Below are 23254 nucleotides of genomic sequence, written 5' to 3'. Positions count from 1 at the left end.
GCCTCGCAGGGGGCGTGGCTTCGCCTTTGGCGTGCTCTCGGTAATGGCGATTCCCCGAGGCTGATGAGCTGGATTAGCGCGTGTCAGCAGCGCTTCCAGTAGGTAAGGCAGAGCGTTTGTATGCTTAAAAAGAGCAGTGAATACAAGTTATTTAAGTGACAAATTTTAAAAGCGAGTTACAAACACCTCCGGCTTCCGCCTCAGAGGCTATCAGGTGAATGGGGGTCGGTGCGCTAGAAGAGCGTTTATAGGCTGGGTCGGTGGGCGTGGCCTCGCAGGGGGCGTGGCTTCGCCTTTGGCGTGCTCTCGGTAATGGCGATTCCCCGAGGCTGATGAGCTGGATTAGCGCGTGTCAGCAGCGCTTCCAGTAGGTAAGGCAGAGCGTTTGTATGCTTAAAAAGAGCAGTGAATACAAGTTATTTAAGTGACAATTTTAAAAGCGAGTTACAAACACCTCCGGCTTCCGCCTCAGAGGCTATCAGGTGAATCTTACTAGCGAGATACATGCATAAAAATACAAATGTACTGCTCTGCAAGGCAGTTTGTTTAATTGAAAGGAGGCGCTTTCAAAGTTCATAAAGTGTGAACGCAGTGCAAGCAAAAACTAAACTTGGGTTAGCTGAATAAGAGATTTCTAATTATAAGTTTACAACACTGCAAAATACGGATGTTCGCAGTCCTTGGATTATCATGCCTGTTTTTGGAGGATGAAAGATGCTCATTCCTACATGTTTCAGTTGTCACACAGCTACTTAAGATTTTTAAAACCGGCTCTATGCTTAAATTTGAAGTTACACCATCAATTATTGAACAAGCAGTTGAGAAATTTTGATTCTTCACTAATATTGTGAAGCCCTGTAGAAGCGACATTTTAACGTAATAAGTTGCGAATCATTTGTAGGCTGATGTTGTTCTAGGCCTGCAATTTTCCTAACAGAATTATTTAATACATGGTTTAATTCGCTAACATCCATACATAAATTCAAGAGTAGGTAGGTGATAGGTGAAATGCTCAGCAGAAAGCCCATGTTAAGGTTACATCACCTACAGGTAAATTTTTACAGCGATTGTGGGACTGTGTAGGTTCCAACCTGACCGGTGCAAATTTCATTCTTTCCTGGTAAGGAAGCAGGTCAGGAATGCAAGTAAAAACGGAAAAAAACATACAGCTTCTGAACATTTTCAAAAACGTGTCATTTTCTACGCATCTATTCAGTTTCTCTTGAGTAGAAAGGTTCACTCCGGAACATCTTGGTACTAAGTAGTACAACTGTTTCACCCTGAAGAGATGCCAATTAACTGAATAGGAAAATTCTGGTGGAGAACAAATTTTGAATGCTATGTAAGTGGATGGCCGACGAGTGCAGGGTTTAGGGCCAAGGAACCGAACAATCAACAATCTTCCAGCTGGCGTAAGCTTGAGTTGTGGAATATGATAAAGAGATTTATAATCTGATTGCAGCAACTTACTAGAGAAATACTTGGAGATTCTCTAAAGAAGACAAACTATTTGCTTCATAGCATATTCTGTGCATTAAACGGCATCCTTAAACAGAAATCAGTGCTTAAGCAGCAACTAGTGAAGATATTAACTAGGTGCTGCCATTTGGTAAAATGTTATCAGTCTATCAGATTTGTGTACAGCTAAAGTATGGATACACTACAATCGGCTATTGTAATTCTGAGGATCCCCTAAAATATGCTGTTGCAGCAATGGAGCTGTGGCGAAATCACCTGTGCGAAAAAAAAGGGATGGAAGGGAGATTTCCCTAATCAGATATAATGCATTAAACCAGAATGAGGAAACTCAGTTAACAATATACTTTGAAGACAGATTTTAGTTTGTCTAAAAACCTCAAGATTCAACATTAGCAGAAGCAGCCAAAGGAGGGCTGGAAGAAGCCGACCAGAAGGAGTCTAACCAACACTACAGATTTGTCCCTGGTAAGTGTATATGGTTTACACTTAAGTTGAGAAATCTGTGATTCATTCATGTCAGACAATTGCTGTATGCTTCGTAGACAGTCATCCAATTTGGACAGAATTTGAGGTGAGTTCTAATGTAGACAAATGGTCAGCTAAGTATCGCTTGTATCCTCAAGTGCACAGAAACCATATCTGATACGTCTGGTTCAGTGCTTTACATAACTATTCAACAATGTAGAAGAAATGGAAGATCCTTTAGGTATACTGTACTAGATGGCAACAATGAAAAAGGTGAAAAATGACAAGAGCACAGATTGGTGGAGTGCTTTCAAAATCAAGATGAACCACTCTGCCATAGAGCCCTTCAAACTCAAGTTCTGTAAGCTTGGTTAGGATACCGTGACCCATGGTACTGAATTCTGCATAATACTTCTAAAAGGATCAGAATTGCTGCATCGTCTATGAAGAAGGTTTCAAGCTCGTCCACCACCAAGCCAGTGGCGTCTTGAAGCCACACTCATGAAGAAAACCTAGTTGTCACGAACCAAGTGGAGTTTTTAGACAAATAGTTGTTCAGCAACAGTTCTTGCAGTAGTTTTTCTCAAGAGGGGAAGGACGTGATGAGTTGATAATTATCTACCACCCCTTAGCCCAAAGATTCCTTTATTTTTTATTGAGCAGCTTGTAGATATTACAATCACATCCTCCCACAAATGGGGGTAGCAGATCTTCCTAAGACAATGCATCATGAACAAGCTGTTTGTCAGTAAGAAACAACAATATGAATAAAACAAACCTATCCCTCCCCCAACCCCCCTCCACCCTGGCACTTGTATGGTTCTGGTGACATTAGTTGTGGTATATGACATCCCAAATGACATTGCCATGGCACACGACTTGTATGCAATGTCCACCTGTATGGCAAATTATATCAGATCTGGATGAGTGATGAGATATCCGGTGAGAGGAGCCCAGAAGTCCTATGGCCGAGAAGCCTTGGGCAATTCATCTGCATATATTTCCAATTGTGTCCTACAATATATTAAATCCTGAATCCACCTCCTGACCGTGGGCACAGATCGTGCCCCCCAGCACCTTGCCACGGCTCTCTTTGCAAATAAAGTTGCTATGGCCACAAGGCGCCTATTACAAGGTTTACATTTCTGTACCCATCCCAGCAGGCATACCGCAGGTACACAGCCATCCGGCTCCATAATGATATCAGTTAACACCTGTGTGACACGTGTCCAAAATTGTAAGATGCCAGCACACGACCATGCTAAATGTATAAAATCCGCATCAGTCTGGCCGCAGCACATACAGCATGCATTCTCATGCAAACCATATCTGTGCAACTGAGTCGGAGTATAATAAAGTTGGTGCAAATATTTAAAATGGATGATAAGGAGATTGCAGTTCGCTGTCAGGTGCCCAGTTAGAACACAGCAAGCCTTCCAAGCCTCCAATGTCAGTGGAGTGGACAGGATACCATTCCATCTCAAATAAGAGGGGGATTCACTCAGCTCGTGTTCCAGGCGAGACGCATCGTATAATTTAGTAATGAGGCCTAGTCTTTGTTACCCTCCTAAAACCGCACGCAAGGCTAGTAACGTTCGCGGTTCGGTAGGGAACTCTGGATAGACATCCCGCATCGCCTGTTGCACCCTTACATATGTGAACCCCAACATCATTCCAGTTGCCTGACCCGCCTGCAGGTCAGCTAGGGTGTAGAACCGACCTTTTTTTTTTATATAGATCGCCAATATTTATAATGCCCACCTTACGCAATGTTTTTGTGAGAAGTTGGCCTGGTATATGATGCTCACTAGTTAAAGTGATCACCTTGTACCATGCCAAGCAACCCTTATGGTGTGGTTGTAAGTCAACCTTTTCGGACTAGCTGCCCTAGTGGTAGCGTAGGCTAAGCAGTCTTTGAGGCTAAACTCGTGAAGCGTGTTAAGCCAGCTGTTTTACCAAATGCAACCCCCTTTTATACCAATGAAAGGACACCACACAGATATATATTCAACATATATATGTATTTATTTCTCAAAGTAACCCCTAGTCTCTTTATGAGCACAGGAGCACAAATCGTCAAACAAGATTATCACAGAATACACAGAAGTTGCACGTTATATGGATAGGCCCTGGTGGCCACTCAAACCATATACTAAAATAGTGGTATAAGTACCACGAACAGAAAAGGGAAAAGGCCTAGGGCCTCTAGAATCGCTGGGCCTACAAGGAGCTAACGTCAGTTAGTGACCAGGAGGTCCACGGGTGGCGTGTGCAGAGCAAATAGTCACACGCGTGCTCCCATAGGTTTCAATGGGTGCGTAAAAAGTACAAAGTTACTGCAAAGGAGATCTTCCGGGTTGACTAGGAACTTAAGATTTGGAACACAGGCACTAGAGATGTATTACTACACATGGGCACCGGAGTACCAGCTTTACCTCACCCACAGGAAGCGGGTGCATAGGCCTCGAAGTGCGTCGGGTTTCTTCTATCTGTTCCGTGGAGCTTGAAGACAAAGATGCTGCAGGCGGTCGGTCCGGGAGAGATGCAGTGGATCCCAGAGTGGATCGGAGATGTTGAAGACCTGTAAGCAGAGGGGACAGTGTTCACAGTCACTAGCCAGTGACCAGCGTGGCACCAGGTGGGTACCAGGCGATGTCGGGTGCAAACAGGTGATGAGGGGTAGCTTGTCTCCGCAGCCACGTGGTCCCTGAAGGTCGACGACGTCCAGGAGTCGGCTCACGAGCTGTCCCACGCAGGCTCTCGCTGTCGGCGGTGTCAGCGACTGGATCGAAGCAAACAAGCCTTGGCAAAAGCAATTGTAGGAGGATTCGGAAATCAGCTGTTGGTTCTGACCAGCAAGGTCAGAGGAATTGTTCCTTTGGAGGGGAGCAAGGGCCAGTCTGGAGCAACCAGACCAGCGACGTTTGTCGTAGATTTCGTCGCCAAGATGGCCACTAGCCAGCGGGCCAGCAACCGGTTAGGCGCGTCGAGTGGCAAAATGCAGAAGGGCCCCACGCAGATCGTGGAGATGCTGGAGGGCTCACCTTTGGTGCAGATGCTGCTCGAGGGTTGGGCTTCTCAGGACCCAAAGCACAACTTGGAGGGAGCCTCGGTTGTTGCACTTGTCAGCTTGTCGTAGTCGTTCCAAGATGGCTGGCTCCACGTGTCTCGGTGCCTCCACGGGTCTCCTCTTTTCAGGGACTGTGGATCGGGCGGTGAGAGGTCTGGAGGTCCAGGTCTTGTCAGTCTCTGGGCTCGGGCTCCGGCGGGAGGCGGCGGCAAAGCAGACGGTGATTCGCTGGATCGTGCTTGCGTTAGCAAGGTGGTCACTCCCTGACCACAGGGGAGATTTTCTTCAGTCTTCTGTGCAGCAGAATGTCGAAGTTCCCGTCTTCTTCTTAGTTTCAAGTTGATTCCAGGATGTCTGAAGTCTTAGGACACAGCTCCTACCTTTAAGCGGATTCTAGGGGCCGGACTACCTGCTAGGTCCCTCCCTATGGGTGGGACCAGGAAGGGGGGTGGTTACACCCCCAACCCTTTGTCCAGCTCGCCCCAGGCCCGGGACTGGTGTGCCCCAGGACCGGTTTGAACTGGCATATGCACCGAGGCTCCTTGTGAGCCACAGGCATGTCTGGTTTCTTTCAAGCCCTACCTGACCAATACACAAAATCCTGTCTGGGGTGGTGCACGCACCTCCCCTGGCAGGAAACCCTTTGTCCACACCTCCCAAGCTGGAAGGACTCCCAGCAGCAGGAGGGCAGACTTGTGTCTGTGGTGGCAGCATCCATTTTGTGGAGCTGAGGCTATGTCTGATTTTACCCGGGTTTCAGGTACTGTACATGTCGTGTCCCTCTAGAAGGGTGGAATGCTAACCCCGTCGCCAGAATTGGCGAGGGGTTAGTATTCCAATTCGTATGACACCTTACTCGACATGTTTTGATAAAGCCAAACCAAAGATAGCATTTAACCGCGAGGTTCATAATGCACTTAAGAGTATATGGTATGACGATATCTGGAAACAGTAGAAGGAAGTTGTTCCGACCACTGCAGACAGGCTCAGCTCATGCCAGAGCACCATCTCACATGGAACCAAGCACTCTGCCTTCAGGATTGTTAAGGCCTGCCATAGGAGTGACTTATAGGTTACCAGGTGTCCCATTTAAGGTTAGGTATAGGTATACTACACCTAAGTAAGAGGTGATTACACCAACTTACCCCAGCTGAGTGATCAGCCAGTTGTGTCAGATTGTTAGGCCAAGCCTGGGGTGGCATAATACATGCTGCAGCCCCTGGCAGGCCTTGGGTACACCAATGCCCTGGGTACCTAGTGTACACTGGTACAGGGGCTGACAGGGTGATCCACTTCCAATTGGTTATGCACCTAGGGTGCATAGTTTTAATTTAGTAGAGAGAACAGCAGGCTGGGGGTCTGATTGGCAGGCCCACAGCCTCAATATGTCAAAAACCAGTGAAGCAAAAAGCAAAAATTTGGGGTGACCATAGGATAGCAGACCCTACTCTCCTACACAACCCCCCCCCAAACGCTGGGACATTAAACTAGCCTTGACCAGTCTTGTCTTCATGTCCTAAGTGGAAGTACCTGGAGAGACCATCTGCATTCCCATGGTCAGTACCTGGCCGGTGCTCCACTGTAAAGTCCATCCCCTGTAGGGAAATGAACCACCTAAGCAGTTTGGGGTTTTCACCCTTCATCTGATTTAGCCACAAGAGGGGCTTATGGTCGGTCTGAATCTTGAAGTGAGTGCCAAACAAGTATGGCCTCAGCTTCTTCAGGGCCCACACCACAGCAAAGGCCTCCCTCTCAATAGCTGACCAATTCTTCTCTCTGGGGGTCAACCTTCTGCTAATAAAAGCAATGGGTTGGTCTTGACCATCTACATTAAGTTGTGACAGCACAGCTCCCACACCCAACTCAGAAGCATCTGTTTGGACAATAAACTCTTTGGAGTAGTCAGGACTTTTCAGGATAGGTGCAGAGCACATGGCCTCCTTCAGGTCATCAAATGCCTTTTGACAGCTTACTGTCCACTGAACCTTTTTGGGCATCTTCTTGGATGTCAGATCATTAAGAGGAGTCACAATGGACCCATAGTTCTTAACAAACTTCCTGTAATACCCAGTCAAGCCCAAGAAAGCTCGAACTTGAGTCTGGGTGGTTGGAGGGGACCAATCCTTGATGGACTGTATCTTACTCTCCAGTGGTTGAACTTGGCCCCCACCTACAAGGTGGCCCAAATACACAACCTTACTCTGCCCTATCTGGCACTTAGTAGCCTTGATAGTGAGGCCTGCCCTTTGCAGAGCCTCAAGAGCCTTCTTCAGGTGGATCAGGTGATCCTCCCAGGTGGAACTAAAGACAGCAATGTCATCAAGATATGCTGCGCAAAAGTCATCCAACCCAGTAAGGACTTGGTTCACCAGCCTTTGGAAGGTGGCAGGTGCATTCTTCAGACCAAAGGGCATCACCACAAACTGATAATGCCCACCTGGGGTTGAGAATGCTGTTTTGGCCTTAGACTCCTCAGCTAACCTGATTTGCCAATAGCCAGCTGTCAAGTCAAATGTGCTCAAAAACTTTGCAGAAGCTAGTTTGTCTATGAGCTCATCTGCCCTTGGAATAGGGTGTGCATCTGTCCTGGTGACAGCATTGAGTCCTCTGTAGTCCACACAGAACCTCATCTCTCTCTTGCCATCTTTGGTGTGAGGTTTGGGGACCAGAACCACTGGGCTAGCCCAGGGGCTCTCTGAGGGTTCAATGACACCTAATTCCAGCATTTTATGTACCTCAGCCTTTATACAGTCCCTGACGTGGTCAGGTTGTCTGTAAAGTTTGTTCTTTACAGGCAGACTGTCACCAGTGTCCACAACATGGGTACACCAGTCAGTTTGACTAGGTATCAAGGAAAACATATGTGAAAATGATTGTAGAACCTGTCTACATTCAGTCTGCTGATGGGCAGTGAGGTTGCCTCCAAGGGTCACTCCTTCAACTGAGCCATCTTCAGGGTTCTGAGACAACAGGTCTGGGAGAGGGTCACTCTCTTCCTCCTGTCCCTCATCTGTAGCCATGAGCAAGCCCATGTCTGCCCTGTCAACATATGCTTTAAGCCTGTTAACATGGAGTACCCTGTGGGGACTCCTGGGAGTTCCTAGGTCCACCAAGTAGGTGACCTCTCCCTTCTTTTCCAGGATTGTATGGGGTCCAGACCATTTGTCTTGGAGTGCTGCTGGGGCCACTGGCTCCAACACCCATACCTTCTGTCCTGGCTGATACTCAACCAAGACAGCCTTTTGGTCATGCCAAGCTTTCTGTAAGGCCTGGCTTGCCTCAAGGTTTTTAGATGCCTTCTCCATATACTCAGCCATCCTGGAGCGGAGACCAAGTACATAGTCCACTATGTCTAGCTTAGGCTTTTTGAGAGGTAACTCCCATCCTTCCTTCACCAAACACAGTGGGCCTCTCACAGGGTGCCCAAACAACAATTCAAAGGGGCTGTAGCCAACTCCTTTTTGTGGGACCTCTCTGTAAGCAAACAGAAGGCAGGGTAGAAGGATATCCCATCTTCGCCTGAGCTTTTCAGGTAATCCTTTGATCATACCCTTTAGGGTCTTGTTGAATCTCTCAACAAGCCCATTGCATTGTGGGTGATAAGGGGTGGTGAACTTGTAGTTGACACCACATTCCTTCCACATAGCTGTCAAGTATCCTGACATAAAGTTGGTACCTCTGTCAGATACTACCTCCTTAGGAAACCCCACTCTGGAGAATACTCCCAGCAGGGCCCTGGCCACAACAGGAGCTGTAGTGGTCCTAAGGGGAATTGCCTCTGGATACCTGGTGGCATGATCCACTACCACCAGTATAAATCTGTGCCCAGATGCAGTGGGAGGATCCATGGGACCCACTATGTCTATTCCCACTCTTTCAAAGGGGACCCCCACCACAGGTAGTGGTATTAGGGGGGCCTTTGTTGTGCCACCTGATTTGCCACTGGCTTGGCAGGTAACACAGGAGCGACAAAACTCCTTTGTATCTTCATTCATATGAGGCCAGTGAAAGTGAGGGACAAGCCTGTCCCAAGTCTTGTTCTGGCCTAAGTGTCCTGCTAAAGGAATGTCATGGGCCAAGGTAAGAAGGAAGCCCCTAAATTGCAGAGGTATGACCAACCTCCTGGTTGCACCAGGCTTGGGGTCTCTAGCCTCTGAATAAAGGAGCCCTTCATCCCAATACACTTTATGGGTACCTTGAGCATTCCCAGCAGCCTCAGCAGCAGCCAGCTGTCTGAGGGGTTCAAGAGAGGGACAGGATAACTGAGCCTGCCTCAAGTCAGCCCTTGAAGGTCCCCCTGTCCCCAGAAACTCAACCTGATCAGGTTCAAGCTCTTCAGGGACAGTTCCTTCAGGGTCCTCTAGATCAGCTTCCTGGGAAGGCTGATCATCACTCTGAGGCAGGGGGGAAGGCACAGCCTTGACCCTCCTGTTCTTCTTCTTGGTAGGTGCTTGGTCCATTGTTCCAGGATCCAAGACCTGAGGTTCAGTGAGGCACTTTTTGGCCTGTGACCTGGTCACAGCAAGGACATGTGATGATATACCTAACATCTCTGCATGAGTCCTGTACTCCACTTCTGACCATAGAGAACTCTCTAGGTCATTGCCCAACAAACATTCTACTGGGAGGTCTGCACTAACCACAACCCTTTTGAGGCCAGTTACCCCTCCCCATGAGAAGTTAACAACTGCCACCCTATGTGAAGTAGTGGCATTGCTGGCATTGGTCACCAGGTAGTTCTCACCTGGTATGTACTGTCCAGGGTCCACAAAGCCTGGTGTCACCATAGTGACACTGGCACATGTGTCCCTGTAGGCTTGAGCCACTTTGTCATTAATTAAAGGAGTCTGTCTGTACTTGCCCAGGTTACTGGGGCTCACAGTCAGGGACAAATCAATGTCCCCATCACAGATCAAGACTGCCTGTGTAAGGGTTCTGTCTAAGTCAGAATCTCCTTCAGTTCCCATAGTGATTCCCACTACACCCTTTGTCTGGGGACCAACACTGCTAACAGTAGTACTGGGAGCAGGTGCCTTAGGGGCAACAGTGTTGGGGGCTCCACCCTTTTTGCAATCACTAGTCCAGTGAGTTGTATTTTTACAATGATTGCACCAGGGTTTCTTCTGACCTTCTTTCTTCTTCTTGGACTGTTGGGACCCACCCTCCTTAGCAGTAGTTTGGGGCCCTGTTGAAGACTTCTGGTCTTTAGGTTTCTGATCTCCACCCTTTTGGTCTGTTTTCTTCTGATCACCCCCTTGGCCCTGGTTCTGGTTCTTTTGCTTAACCCTGGTTCTGACCCATTTGTCTGCCTTCTTTCCCAATTCTTGGGGAGAGGTCAGATCAGAGTCAACCAAGTGTTGATGCAGTTGCTGGTTTTGACAGTTATTTAAAATCTGTTCTCTCATCATCAAATTATACAATCCTGTAAAATCAGATACCTTACTTCCCAGCAACCAACCCTCCAAAGCCTTAGTGGCACATTCAATGTATTCAGACCAGTCCTGAGTCTGTGTCTTTTGGGTGTCTCTGAACATTAACCTGTACTGTTCAGTGGTTAAGCCTAACCCATCTACCAGAACACTCTTCAGGACTCTGTAGTTTCTGACATCCTCTTCTCTAACAGTGAGGAGTCTGTCTCTGCCTCTTCCTTCAAAGGAGAGCCAGAGGATTGCTGCCCACTGGTCTTCAGGAACCTGCTGTACTTTGCAGGCTCTCTCAAGAGCAGTTATCCATTTGTGGATGTCATCCCCACTTTTGTAGGGGGGCACAACCTTAGACAGGTTCCTATTGTCAAAGACCCTATCTTTGTCCTTAGGGACAATGCTGCCACCAGTGGGTATAGACCCACTCTCCCTAGGTTGCCTAGCCTTGTTCAGTTTTTCTTCCATCAGGGCTACTTCTAGCTCCTGCTTCCTGATCCTCAGCTGGGCTTCCTGCATTCTGGCCTCATGTTCCCTCCTCTGAGGGGTGGTCATCCTTTTCCTGGAGTGACCTTGAGAGCCCCTAGAGCCATGAGAAGCATTGGAGTCACCTGAGCGATTCCTTTGCCTCCCAAGCCCTGTGTTAAGTCCACTGGGGAGATCCAATGGGGGGAACCCATTGTCAGTCCCCAATAGCCTTAGTTTAGCTGGGCCAAGTATAATACTTGGCACTGGGCTAGTTCTCCCTTCATCATCACTACTTTCTGTATCCTCACCACTTTCCTCCCCTGTAGTATGGTTCTCATCTAAGGGATGGCTATTGGAACTGGGTACCTCTGTAGTATCTTCAGAAGGGGGGCCTCCTGTTCCTGACCCTAAGGGGGCTAACTGGGAAGCTTTCTTGAGTGCTCTCTGATTCTCATCATTCTGTAAGAGCTCTCTGAGCTCAGCAGAGTTTGGGTTCTTGGGCTGTTTAAGGCCTCTAAGAGTTGCCAAATGCCTGAGCTCATTCTGATTAAGGGTAGCAAAGCTGGATGGTGCCCTCTGGGGGTCACTCTCAACAGAGATGGGTACAGTGGACCCCTCTGCCCCGGCCATTGCTCTTAAGTGTGGGTGGATGTGTTGCAATCTACCTACACTTGGGTTTACCTACTAAACCTATCTAGTAGTTGTAGTCAGGGTGTGCTACTCCCTTTGCTCTACAACAACTAAGTTCAGTAGAACTTATGTATATCTAATCTTGTTTTATATGTACCTACAGGTACCTATGTGATCTTTCAATTGGTAACCAAGAGATTACAATGGTAAAACACAGCAAGCTCAAATCCAACCGCTGCTCACCAATGTGAGAAGTTGGCCTGGTATATGATGCTCACTAGTTAAAGTGATCACCTTGTACCATGCCAAGCAACCCTTATGGTGTGGTTGTAAGTCAACCTTTTCGGACTAGCTGCCCTAGTGGTAGCGTAGGCTAAGCAGTCTTTGAGGCTAAACTCGTGAAGCGTGTTAAGCCAGCTGTTTTACCAAATGCAACCCCCTTTTATACCAATGAAAGGACACCACACAGATATATATTCAACATATATATGTATTTATTTCTCAAAGTAACCCCTAGTCTCTTTATGAGCACAGGAGCACAAATCGTCAAACAAGATTATCACAGAATACACAGAAGTTGCACGTTATATGGATAGGCCCTGGTGGCCACTCAAACCATATACTAAAATAGTGGTATAAGTACCACGAACAGAAAAGGGAAAAGGCCTAGGGCCTCTAGAATCGCTGGGCCTACAAGGAGCTAACGTCAGTTAGTGACCAGGAGGTCCACGGGTGGCGTGTGCAGAGCAAATAGTCACACGCGTGCTCCCATAGGTTTCAATGGGTGCGTAAAAAGTACAAAGTTACTGCAAAGGAGATCTTCCGGGTTGACTAGGAACTTAAGATTTGGAACACAGGCACTAGAGATGTATTACTACACATGGGCACCGGAGTACCAGCTTTACCTCACCCACAGGAAGCGGGTGCATAGGCCTCGAAGTGCGTCGGGTTTCTTCTATCTGTTCCGTGGAGCTTGAAGACAAAGATGCTGCAGGCGGTCGGTCCGGGAGAGATGCAGTGGATCCCAGAGTGGATCGGAGATGTTGAAGACCTGTAAGCAGAGGGGACAGTGTTCACAGTCACTAGCCAGTGACCAGCGTGGCACCAGGTGGGTACCAGGCGATGTCGGGTGCAAACAGGTGATGAGGGGTAGCTTGTCTCCGCAGCCACGTGGTCCCTGAAGGTCGACGACGTCCAGGAGTCGGCTCACGAGCTGTCCCACGCAGGCTCTCGCTGTCGGCGGTGTCAGCGACTGGATCGAAGCAAACAAGCCTTGGCAAAAGCAATTGTAGGAGGATTCGGAAATCAGCTGTTGGTTCTGACCAGCAAGGTCAGAGGAATTGTTCCTTTGGAGGGGAGCAAGGGCCAGTCTGGAGCAACCAGACCAGCGGTGTTTGTCGTAGATTTCGTCGCCAAGATGGCCACTAGCCAGCGGGCCAGCAACCGGTTAGGCGCGTCGAGTGGCAAAATGCAGAAGGGCCCCACGCAGATCGTGGAGATGCTGGAGGGCTCACCTTTGGTGCAGATGCTGCTCGAGGGTTGGGCTTCTCAGGACCCAAAGCACAACTTGGAGGGAGCCTCGGTTGTTGCACTTGTCAGCTTGTCGTAGTCGTTCCAAGATGGCTGGCTCCACGTGTCTCGGTGCCTCCACGGGTCTCCTCTTTTCAGGGACTGTGGATCGGGCGGTGAGAGGTCTGGAGGTCCAGGTCTTGTCAGTCTCTGGGCTCGGGCTCCGGCGGGAGGCGGCGGCAAAGCAGACGGTGATTCGCTGGATGGTGCTTGCGTTAGCAAGGTGGTCACTCCCTGACCACAGGGGAGATTTTCTTCAGTCTTCTGTGCAGCAGAATGTCGAAGTTCCCGTCTTCTTCTTAGTTTCAAGTTGATTCCAGGATGTCTGAAGTCTTAGGACACAGCTCCTACCTTTAAGCGGATTCTAGGGGCCGGACTACCTGCTAGGTCCCTCCCTATGGGTGGGACCAGGAAGGGGGGTGGTTACACCCCCAACCCTTTGTCCAGCTCGCCCCAGGCCCGGGACTGGTGTGCCCCAGGACCGGTTTGAACTGGCATATGCACCGAGGCTCCTTGTGAGCCACAGGCATGTCTGGTTTCTTTCAAGCCCTACCTGACCAATACACAAAATCCTGTCTGGGGTGGTGCACGCACCTCCCCTGGCAGGAAACCCTTTGTCCACACCTCCCAAGCTGGAAGGACTCCCAGCAGCAGGAGGGCAGACTTGTGTCTGTGGTGGCAGCATCCATTTTGTGGAGCTGAGGCTATGTCTGATTTTACCCGGGTTTCAGGTACTGTACATGTCGTGTCCCTCTAGAAGGGTGGAATGCTAACCCCGTCGCCAGAATTGGCGAGGGGTTAGTATTCCAATTCGTATGACACCTTACTCGACATGTTTTGATAAAGCCAAACCAAAGATAGCATTTAACCGCGAGGTTCATAATGCACTTAAGAGTATATGGTATGACGATATCTGGAAACAGTAGAAGGAAGTTGTTCCGACCACTGCAGACAGGCTCAGCTCATGCCAGAGCACCATCTCACATGGAACCAAGCACTCTGCCTTCAGGATTGTTAAGGCCTGCCATAGGAGTGACTTATAGGTTACCAGGTGTCCCATTTAAGGTTAGGTATAGGTATACTACACCTAAGTAAGAGGTGATTACACCAACTTACCCCAGCTGAGTGATCAGCCAGTTGTGTCAGATTGTTAGGCCAAGCCTGGGGTGGCATAATACATGCTGCAGCCCCTGGCAGGCCTTGGGTACACCAATGCCCTGGGTACCTAGTGTACACTGGTACAGGGGCTGACAGGGTGATCCACTTCCAATTGGTTATGCACCTAGGGTGCATAGTTTTAATTTAGTAGAGAGAACAGCAGGCTGGGGGTCTGATTGGCAGGCCCACAGCCTCAATATGTCAAAAACCAGTGAAGCAAAAAGCAAAAATTTGGGGTGACCATAGGATAGCAGACCCTACTCTCCTACAGTTTTCAAGACTGCCTGATCCCTAGCAGCTGATATATCAGGATGTGCGGTAAGCAGTAAGTAGGGTGCATACAAATAATTCGCAAGAGATTTCCACACCCAGGCAGTACAGTGAACCGGACTGATTTCCAGGCGTGGTACCCCACTCCCGCCCAGCAAGGTCGCCCCCCTCAGAGGCATAAGGAGAACAGAGTCCGCCTCGATCGCGACATGCGGTTGGAACTTCTGTGGAAAAAAACAGAAGTGCGCAAATTGCGCCTGAGCGCATAGATAATATAAGCGCAGGTCTGGGGCCTCGAAGCCGCCACGTTCAAAGGGCTGCGTCAATACATTCCAACTGCAGCGAGGTTTTCCACCACCCCCACACAAACGTTAAGAGGGACGACTGCGTAGTGAACAGAGCTTAATTCCGACGAATAGGAATGTTAACAAATAGTTAAAGTAGCTTAGGTAGGAAAGCCATTTTAATGACAGCGATGCGATCCGCAAGTGAAAGTGGAAGTTTAGCCCAGAGAGCAGCTTGGTCTGTAATCTTGTCAATGGCATGGCCATAATTAGCCGTTATCACTACTTCAGGATCTCTATGCAGCCATATGCCCAAATACTTCACCGGGTCAACAGACCACGTCAGGGGATAGTCCAAGTCAAATTCCGCAGTGCCCGCCGTCAACGGAAATGTAGTGGACTTAGTCCAATTTATGCCCAATCCTGAGTACCTCTCACATTTAACATACTCATGAAGAAGCGCAGGCAGGTGAATTGTGCTCAGACATATAGCATCATGTCGTCGGCATATAATGACACTACCAACGGTCTCTGCCTAAACCTCTGGGACGCCTGGGCATGCAGCTGCCTTAGCTTGCATGCCAGGGGCTCCAGTGCCAAGGTAAATAGCATAGGTGACAGGGGACAACCCTGTCTCGTACCGCGTTTGATAAAGAATGGATCAGAGACCCAGCCATTCACGTGAACCCGTGCCACTGGTGCTGTATACAGGAGATGTATCCATTTTAAAAAGAATGCTGGTAGGCCCATCCGCAGCAGAACTGTGAATATGAACTCCCATTTAAAGGAGTCGAAAGCCTTAGACGTATCTAATAGCACGGCTACTGCTTGGAAATCCTGTTCGAAGTAATGCAGGGTCGAGAAGATTGTGCGGGGATTATGCATTGTGGAGCGTGAGGGCACAAACCCAGACTAGTTTGGCAGGACCAGCTTGGGGACCAGTGGCTGAAGCCTGGTAGCAATTATTTTTGCCAATATTTTGGCGTCGATATTTATAATGAATAGGGGCTTGTAGGAATCACAGACATTTGCTTCCTTTTCAGGTTTCAGGAGCATAACGAGCAGAGCCTCCCGCATGGAGGGAGGAAGGTCACTCGACTCATACGCCTCAGCAAATACTTCTAAGAGGCGCGGTACCAAATCATCTGCATAGGCCTTGTAAAATTCGCTAGGGAGTCCGCCCAATCCCGCTGCCTTGCAGGTCGGGAGGGACATTATGGCCTGTTTCACATCCTCCACACTGAACGGTAGCGTAAGATATTCTCTTTAGTTAGGAGGAAGCCAGCCAAGTGCCACATCGTCCAAAAAAGCATTAATGTCATCCGCCCGATCTGTTCCTGCTCCCCATAAAGCTCAGAATAATAGTCCCGCACCACGTTACTAATGTCAGTCGTGCCACAGTGCCGTACACCCTCCCTGTCCAGCATTTCGGTAATGTGGGTCTGGTGTCGCAGCGCCGACAACTTTTGTGCCAAGGAGCGACTAGGACGTCCTCCCTCTCCATAGTAACGGGCGATGCACCTCCGGGATCTGTGTGCCATTTCCTGATCTACGTTCTCATTGTGTTCCGTCACTAGATCATGTATCGCAGCCAACAGCTCAGGGCAGGATCAGAGGCATAAGCTCGCTCCAGCGCTGCAATGTCGACAGCTAGCTTTTGGATCCTGCGGCATAGGTCCTTCAGGACCCCCGGCTTGGGCTCCTATACACACTCCACGAATGGTTACCTTAAAGGCTTCCCACAGAACTCCCTGCTTGTCGACAGATCCCTCGTTTTCCCGCAAAAAGTTATGAATGGCCTCACCGACTGTATGTCTGAAAACCAGGTCCGTCAGGGAGGACTGCTGCAGTCTCCACGTAAATGGGGGGATGTTCAAATCCCGGGCCCTTCAGTTCCAGGAGTACTGGGGAATGATTGGACAGTGTTTTCACTAGGTGTGTCACATCTACAACCCAGGTACATGCATCAGCAGACAACAGCCAATAGTCCAGCCTGAACTAGGTGCCATGCACAGCTGAAATGAACGTGCTCTCCCTTGCATCCGGATGCCTCATACGCCATACATCCTGCAATCCCCCACCTCCATCATGCCCAGAAGCGAGGTAGTGGATACTCTATGTCGCGGTGCCCCCACACCCATTCTGTCTACATTAACATCCAAGCATGTGTTAAAGTCGCCCCCCCCACCCCCCAAAGACAATTTCAGCTATGGGGAAAGCAGAGAGTCGGCGCCATACATCCGCAAAGAAGGGGTGATCATCCACATTGGGACCATAAACATTCGCCAGAAGGACACTCGTGCCCCCAAGCATCCCGTGCACTATGGCAAACCGTCCCTGATCATCCGTATCTGTGCCGTGAACCTGAAAGGGAACCCCTTTCTTGACCAGAATCATCACTCCCCGGGAATATGAGGAGTAGGAGGAGCCAATCCACACCCCCGCCCACCTTAATCCTACACTCCGTTCTGTGAGGGGGGTAAAATGAGTCTCTTGCAACATAGCCATGTGCACCTTCAGTCTATCTATACACGCTATTACCATTCGTATCTTTTTTGGGCTGTTGAGGCCTCGTACATTTCATGTTAAAAATTTAATATTACAGCTCATAGGGCCTATACTCATTTGAGGTACCTAAACATTATGAGGACATTAAGATGTACAGTGCAACAGATTACAATAGCGCACACCCTCAGGAGAAATTGAAAGCCACACGCATACCAACGCTGGCAGTCAAATAACCATAGCTCATTCCTGCATCGTTCTAAAAACCACAACACTCAGGATCTCGTGCCAGATGGAAAACTCAGGCCATTTAGGTCCAAACTCACCCTCTCCCCTCCAACCCCACACCCACTTCGGGCACCCCAACAAGCCAAAGCCATCCCAAGGAAGAAGTAACAACCCCCCCAAAAACAACCATCTCAGCATCAACCCTCCCCACCCAACCCAGAAAACAAGAAAACCAGTACAAGTGAAGTACTCCCATGTAGGGGGCGTCAGCGCGCATCTAACCTCCCAACTAGTAGGAGGTGGCTGACCAACAATGGTACCTATGCCTTGCACTCATTAGTACCAACAGCCTCCCCTATCCCCGGACAAATAATAGCCTATATCGACAGTGGCTCACAGCGAAAGCAACCTGCGGAGAAAAATAGCAGTGAGGTCATGCGACTCTGTACTAACAATAAAACAATCGGATTGAAATGGAAAAGCCAGCTGAATAGTCCCCATTACTCCCCCGTGTCAGAGACCACTTGCGGCTCTCGTCTCATCCTCTTCAATTGCTTAGCATGTTCAAGAGCGGCCTTGGGGTTTGTGAATATTTTGAAATCACCCACTGAGCCAATACGCAGGTGGGCAGGGTATAGCATCGCATATGGGATCCCTTCAGAGTGCAGGAACTTTTTTACAGCACCATACTGCCGCCTTGCGGCCTGCACCGCCACCTTAAAGTTAGGGAAGAAAGAAATAGTGTTGCCCTGTTGCACAATATTACCCTTTTCGTGGGACATTCTCAGAATCACATCCCGATCCCTGTAATTTAACAGTCTCGCTGGGCGGGGTGGGGCGCCTGGTACCGGACGCGCTGCAAGGGACCTGTGCGCTCGCTAAACTATAAACATGGGAGAGAGTTGATCTAATCAGAAAATTTTTCACCAAGTTCTTAACAAATAGTTCCATCTTGCCTACATTTGTGGATTCTGGAAGGCCCATAATGCGAATGTTGTTACGTCGAGAACGGGCCTCCACATCCTCGTTCTTCGCCTGAATCAGGGATAAAACTTTATCCATGTTCAATGCCTTTCCCGCTACTTCGCCCAGTCCGTCCTTCGTCGCCGACACACGTTCAATTTCAACCATACGTGTACTGTGTTTCTCCAGCTGTGCCAACATGTGGTTCAGTCGGTGATTGATCGCAGCCATTGTCCCCTCTATAGATTGCAGGCTACGCTGCCTGTCCGGCAGAGTCGTGAGGCGAGGCTGCGATTCATCCGTAAGCCCCATGGCTGGACACAGGCCGGTTTCGCAGGCCCAGTTAAGTCAGGCCGAACAGAGCCCCACGGTAGGGCAGGTGAGTCGTCTGCTTGTGCAATAGGGTTACAACCCCGCAGCAAACATCGCACCAGAGCAGAGGACAAGGATCCCACTGTCTCAGGATGTAAGTGCCCCCATATGCGGCACAACGCGCAGCTCAAGTGTCGCCAGTAGAATGCGGGCCTCAGAGGGCCCTCTGGGGCAGGGTATGGTGTTGCTTCGCATGCAGCCGGGACCAGCACAAACTCAGTACGTCCATCCACAAGTATAATCAGCCCTACATGACCCCCCCCTCAGCTTGTTCCTGAGCCACTCCGTTGTCCAGCAGTAATTGCGCAGTCTTTCCAGGCTCCGTTTATAACCGGACCAGTTGGGGCCCCAGACCGGACTCAGACTTCTCCCCGTCACCCGCACAGCTAGCCACTCCCCGCACTCTAACTCCCAGCCGCAGGCCGCGGCCCCCCCCCACCAGCGTCACCTCTGCGGACACCGGCCAGAGGGCAGGCCGCTCCCCACATACCGCAACCGTCGTCGAGTGCGCAGTTGCTCTCAGTGCAGCCCCAGGCCGCTCAGGTAGGATCAAACAATAAAAACTCCCCCTATTTAATTTCATAGGTGATACATCCAAAAATCATTAAAGGACCTCATTTTGCCACAGAAAATATTTTCATTTTGGTTTATTCGGTGAAAAACAATAGTATAGAAAAACACAGATATAAAAGATATATTCAATTCGAACAATAGCTAGAAACATTTTTTATAAATATTGAGCGAGCCAATCCTTCAAATAGCCCTAGTAGGCGATACACAAAGTTACACCTCACAGAACATATCTAAACAAAACATATAAATCAACAATACATAATGAAGAGAAAAATTAAAAAAGAGAAAAAGACAAAATACATCATAAATTACAAAGAATGTACATTACAATTTGAATGACACATATAAGACTACAAATAACAAAGGAAATCCTTAATTTCCATTGGTTGACAAACAAGGCGCCGACGCGCGTTTCGGAAAGGACCGAGGTCCAACAAGTCCTTCATCAGGGCGCAGGAGGTAACAATCATTAAGTGGGCAGGGTATAGCATCGCATATGGGATCCCTTCAGAGTGCAGGAACTTTTTTACAGCACCATACTAGTTATTTCCCCTGCCCTCCTCTCCCTTATATTCAAATATCAGGGGCCCTCTTAAGTTAAGGTATCCTAGTTCCCAGCGCTCAGGCAGGATCTTCAGGCCGCCAGACTCGCCTACTCCGAGGCTAGCGTCCACCCGTCAGCGCAATGCAGCGGCTCAGTGCAGGGGTCTCCTGTAAGCACTGGCTGTACGCGGTATGCTTGTGGCACTCTGCTACCGCCGCAAACTGCAGGTTAGGCCACCGTACAACGGTCACCGGGCCTCGCCGCCGCCATTTTGGGGGATAGTCTCCGGACCCAGCACCTTCGCTTCCGATGCCTCCGCAGCGGTCCCGGGCCTCAATACAGCTTCGATCTTGGCGGGACACAGCAGTGGTAGGAGTCGATCAGTTTTCAGTATTTACTGGCAGTGCTAAAGGCAGATTATAGTCGAATTGTAGGCTCAGCCGGGCAGAACCTCTCTAGTGAGCGGCCATCTTGCCGGGCGCTCAAGCCATGCCCCAAAGATTCCATTTTAACAGAGTTACTGTGCCACTTTCCGATTGACAGAGCTAGCTTAAACATTTCAATAGTCCCAAGTTTGAAACCAGTGTCACACACCAAGTTTAAAAATGGGGTTATGCAATGGTAGGTTACCAAAGTTTGCCATAATTGTACAACCAACAATAGTTAACGTTGCATTGGGAGTCTTTAAAGGTCCCCAGTTAGCTATTCTCACCACTAAATCATTTGGTGCTTTGACCAGATGATAACAGGATCTAAGCATGATAGCAGGACGTGTAAACAATAGTAATGGAATAACAGAGTTTTTGATCTAAATGAGGATATGTGATTTAATATAATCTTGGTAAAAGGATAAGTCAATGCAAACATATCCAAATTGATCTTTTGGACAAACAAATTGCCCCTGCACATGGTACATAAGTACTGAAATGTGTGGGGCTCGAAATTTAACCCATGTAAAAAAACAAGGTTAAGAATCAAATATTTATTGATTCAAGAGTCAAATTGTTACAGTGCAAAGTTATACTAAATATAGAAGTTAAAAAGAAATAGAAAAATAAATTTGAAGCATGTGCTTCTTTTTTTTTTTAAATCAAGGGCACTACACTCATCTATCAAAGTTTAGTTAATGTACCCTCTTTGGTGATTCAGGAGGCACGAAAGATGCATCAATCCATTTTTGATTTAGGATAAATGAAACGTTAGATGCATCATAATTTATTAAACGACAAAAAAGGATCTCATGAGCTGCGAAACACCTTGAGCAGCAGTAATAGAAATGGCACCCCAAAACGTGGATCTTACCTACTTGGCAGTCAAGCGATTCAACTTGGCCTTCTACTATCAAAAGGGACTTCAATGTCCGTTGCTGCAACTTTCCCATGTCCTGCAGCTCAGTGTTGATTTTACAGGTGCCTTCCTCCAACATTTGCAAGACCATCCCCAAAGCATGAGTGATGGCCCTAACTACAGACAACCTGAAAATCCTACTTTCCACCAGTGAACCATGGCTGCTCTATGTTTCAACGATGCTGTGTCTTCCATTTTGCATCTGTGTTAGGCAGGAAGTTCTGTCCATCGCCACTGTGCTGTGCCCGCAACACCACAGTGTACAAAAGCGGTCTCTGGAGGCTCCCTACTCAATTACACAGCGGGAGGTCCTTTATATGGATCACTGAGCTGTATATGTGATTACAGCCAGTGAAGAAACAAGGCCAAACCGGGAGTACAGGAAAGCGCAGCCACTCTGCATCCTTCGGCACCATCCCCTTACAATTTTTATTTTACTATATTTTAAAATTCTTTCTAGGTAACTTCAGAACAATTCATCAACAGGGATATTTATTTCCCTAGGGCTCACCAGTGCATGCATAGGATGAACTATAGGTTTTAGAAAAAGTCTGACAGCAACACATGCAAACAAAAACAAAAAAACGAAAGCCACAGAGCATAGAACCACCTTCAGAAAAAGGTCCAAGTGGGACCATTGATACACTGGTGACATACATACTGCAGACCTTAAGAGAATCATGTAAATAAATCCCACCTGATTTACTGGCAAGGAGAGTTTGGACATTGTGCCATTTGTAGTAGAATATCTATGAAGTTGAAGATTGTGCTAAAGCCCCTTCGCACAAGAAAATATTAATGGAACAGGAAGGCTCATATAGCTAGTGTCTTGACCTTGTGAGAGTATCTTAAGGGCAACAGACATTCTCAAGTGTGAATACAGTTTCCAGCTCCGCTGTAATATTCCTAAATGTTAATAATGTAGGCCACATGCCTATTCTGCAGAATACCAAATAACATATGTAATAGGTTTTTTCTAAAACCTATTGAATCTCTCTGGGGGTTGCATTCTTTGGTTTTGAAGAACATTTATTCTGTATATTTAGCCTGTTACCCAAACCAGTAGAAAATCATGTACTACCTTTTATATTAAAACAAAATACTAAAAACAAATACAGGTATAAAACCCAGTTCCCACCCACCACTAGAAAGATATGTTCACGTTCATTCAAACACCTGGAGACAGCTTTCTATCGGAAGGAATACACCCAGACACAATAATTCACTGACCTTGTTGCGGTCATTGAACGCCAGTGCTCGGACCTTGCAGTTGTCAGGATTAGTGTTCTCCTTGGGAATATCCTTCAGGACAGTGTGTGAAATGTGAGCATAGACTGGGACTCTGGAAATGTTGCACCTTGAGTCACTTTTATTGAGCACATCTTCTGTCACTTCCCACAAGCCCATTGAGCCGTCTCGCGAACCTAGAATACAAAATCCCACAGTCTCAATGTGCAAAGACCTCCCACAGGTATCACTTTGGTAAAGATGAAGGCAAGCAGAGCACTGCTTGAAAAAAATGGAAGAGCCAATTTGGGATTATTTAATTTTATACCGGTTGCCTTAAAAAAAAGAACGTCTTTTAACATACCAGTTCAATAAAAACCTGGTTTTAGGGGTGTCATAAAAATCATATTTGCCTGTCAGATGATTTATTCTCCATTTTGTGAAAGATATTAATAAACATAATTTGACTTTCAGATAAATTCACAGCATACTGACTAAGAAAAGGTTTTGTCCGAAGTTGACAATGAAAAGTTGATCAAGGCATAAAGAGGTCAATAGTGACAGCACTGGAGAGCCGACAGACTTCGACAATTTCAACACAGACTGGACATATGCTATACTACATTAAAGCAACTATTAAGATAAAGAATTTACCATATGGGTGTCATCTTTGCACAAACGC

The 23254-nt window shown here is 48.0% G+C and overlaps 1 protein-coding gene across 1 annotated transcript in view; it reads right to left on the bottom strand.

The window, feature by feature from the left end:
- DCAF12 (DDB1 and CUL4 associated factor 12) overlaps positions 1-23254 on the bottom strand; it is a 304177-nt gene that overhangs the window by 167935 nt on the left and 112988 nt on the right. The window contains exon 5 of the mRNA XM_085628764.1: positions 22576-22769. Coding sequence (XP_085484890.1) covers positions 22576-22769 — 194 coding nt within the window. The remainder of the gene's footprint in view (positions 1-22575; positions 22770-23254) is intronic.

Source organism: Triturus cristatus, chromosome 2_1 (genome assembly GCF_964204655.1).
Source record: "Triturus cristatus chromosome 2_1, aTriCri1.1, whole genome shotgun sequence".
Classification (NCBI taxonomy): domain Eukaryota; kingdom Metazoa; phylum Chordata; class Amphibia; order Caudata; family Salamandridae; genus Triturus; species Triturus cristatus.
This window is presented reverse-complemented; position numbering and strand designations above follow the sequence as displayed.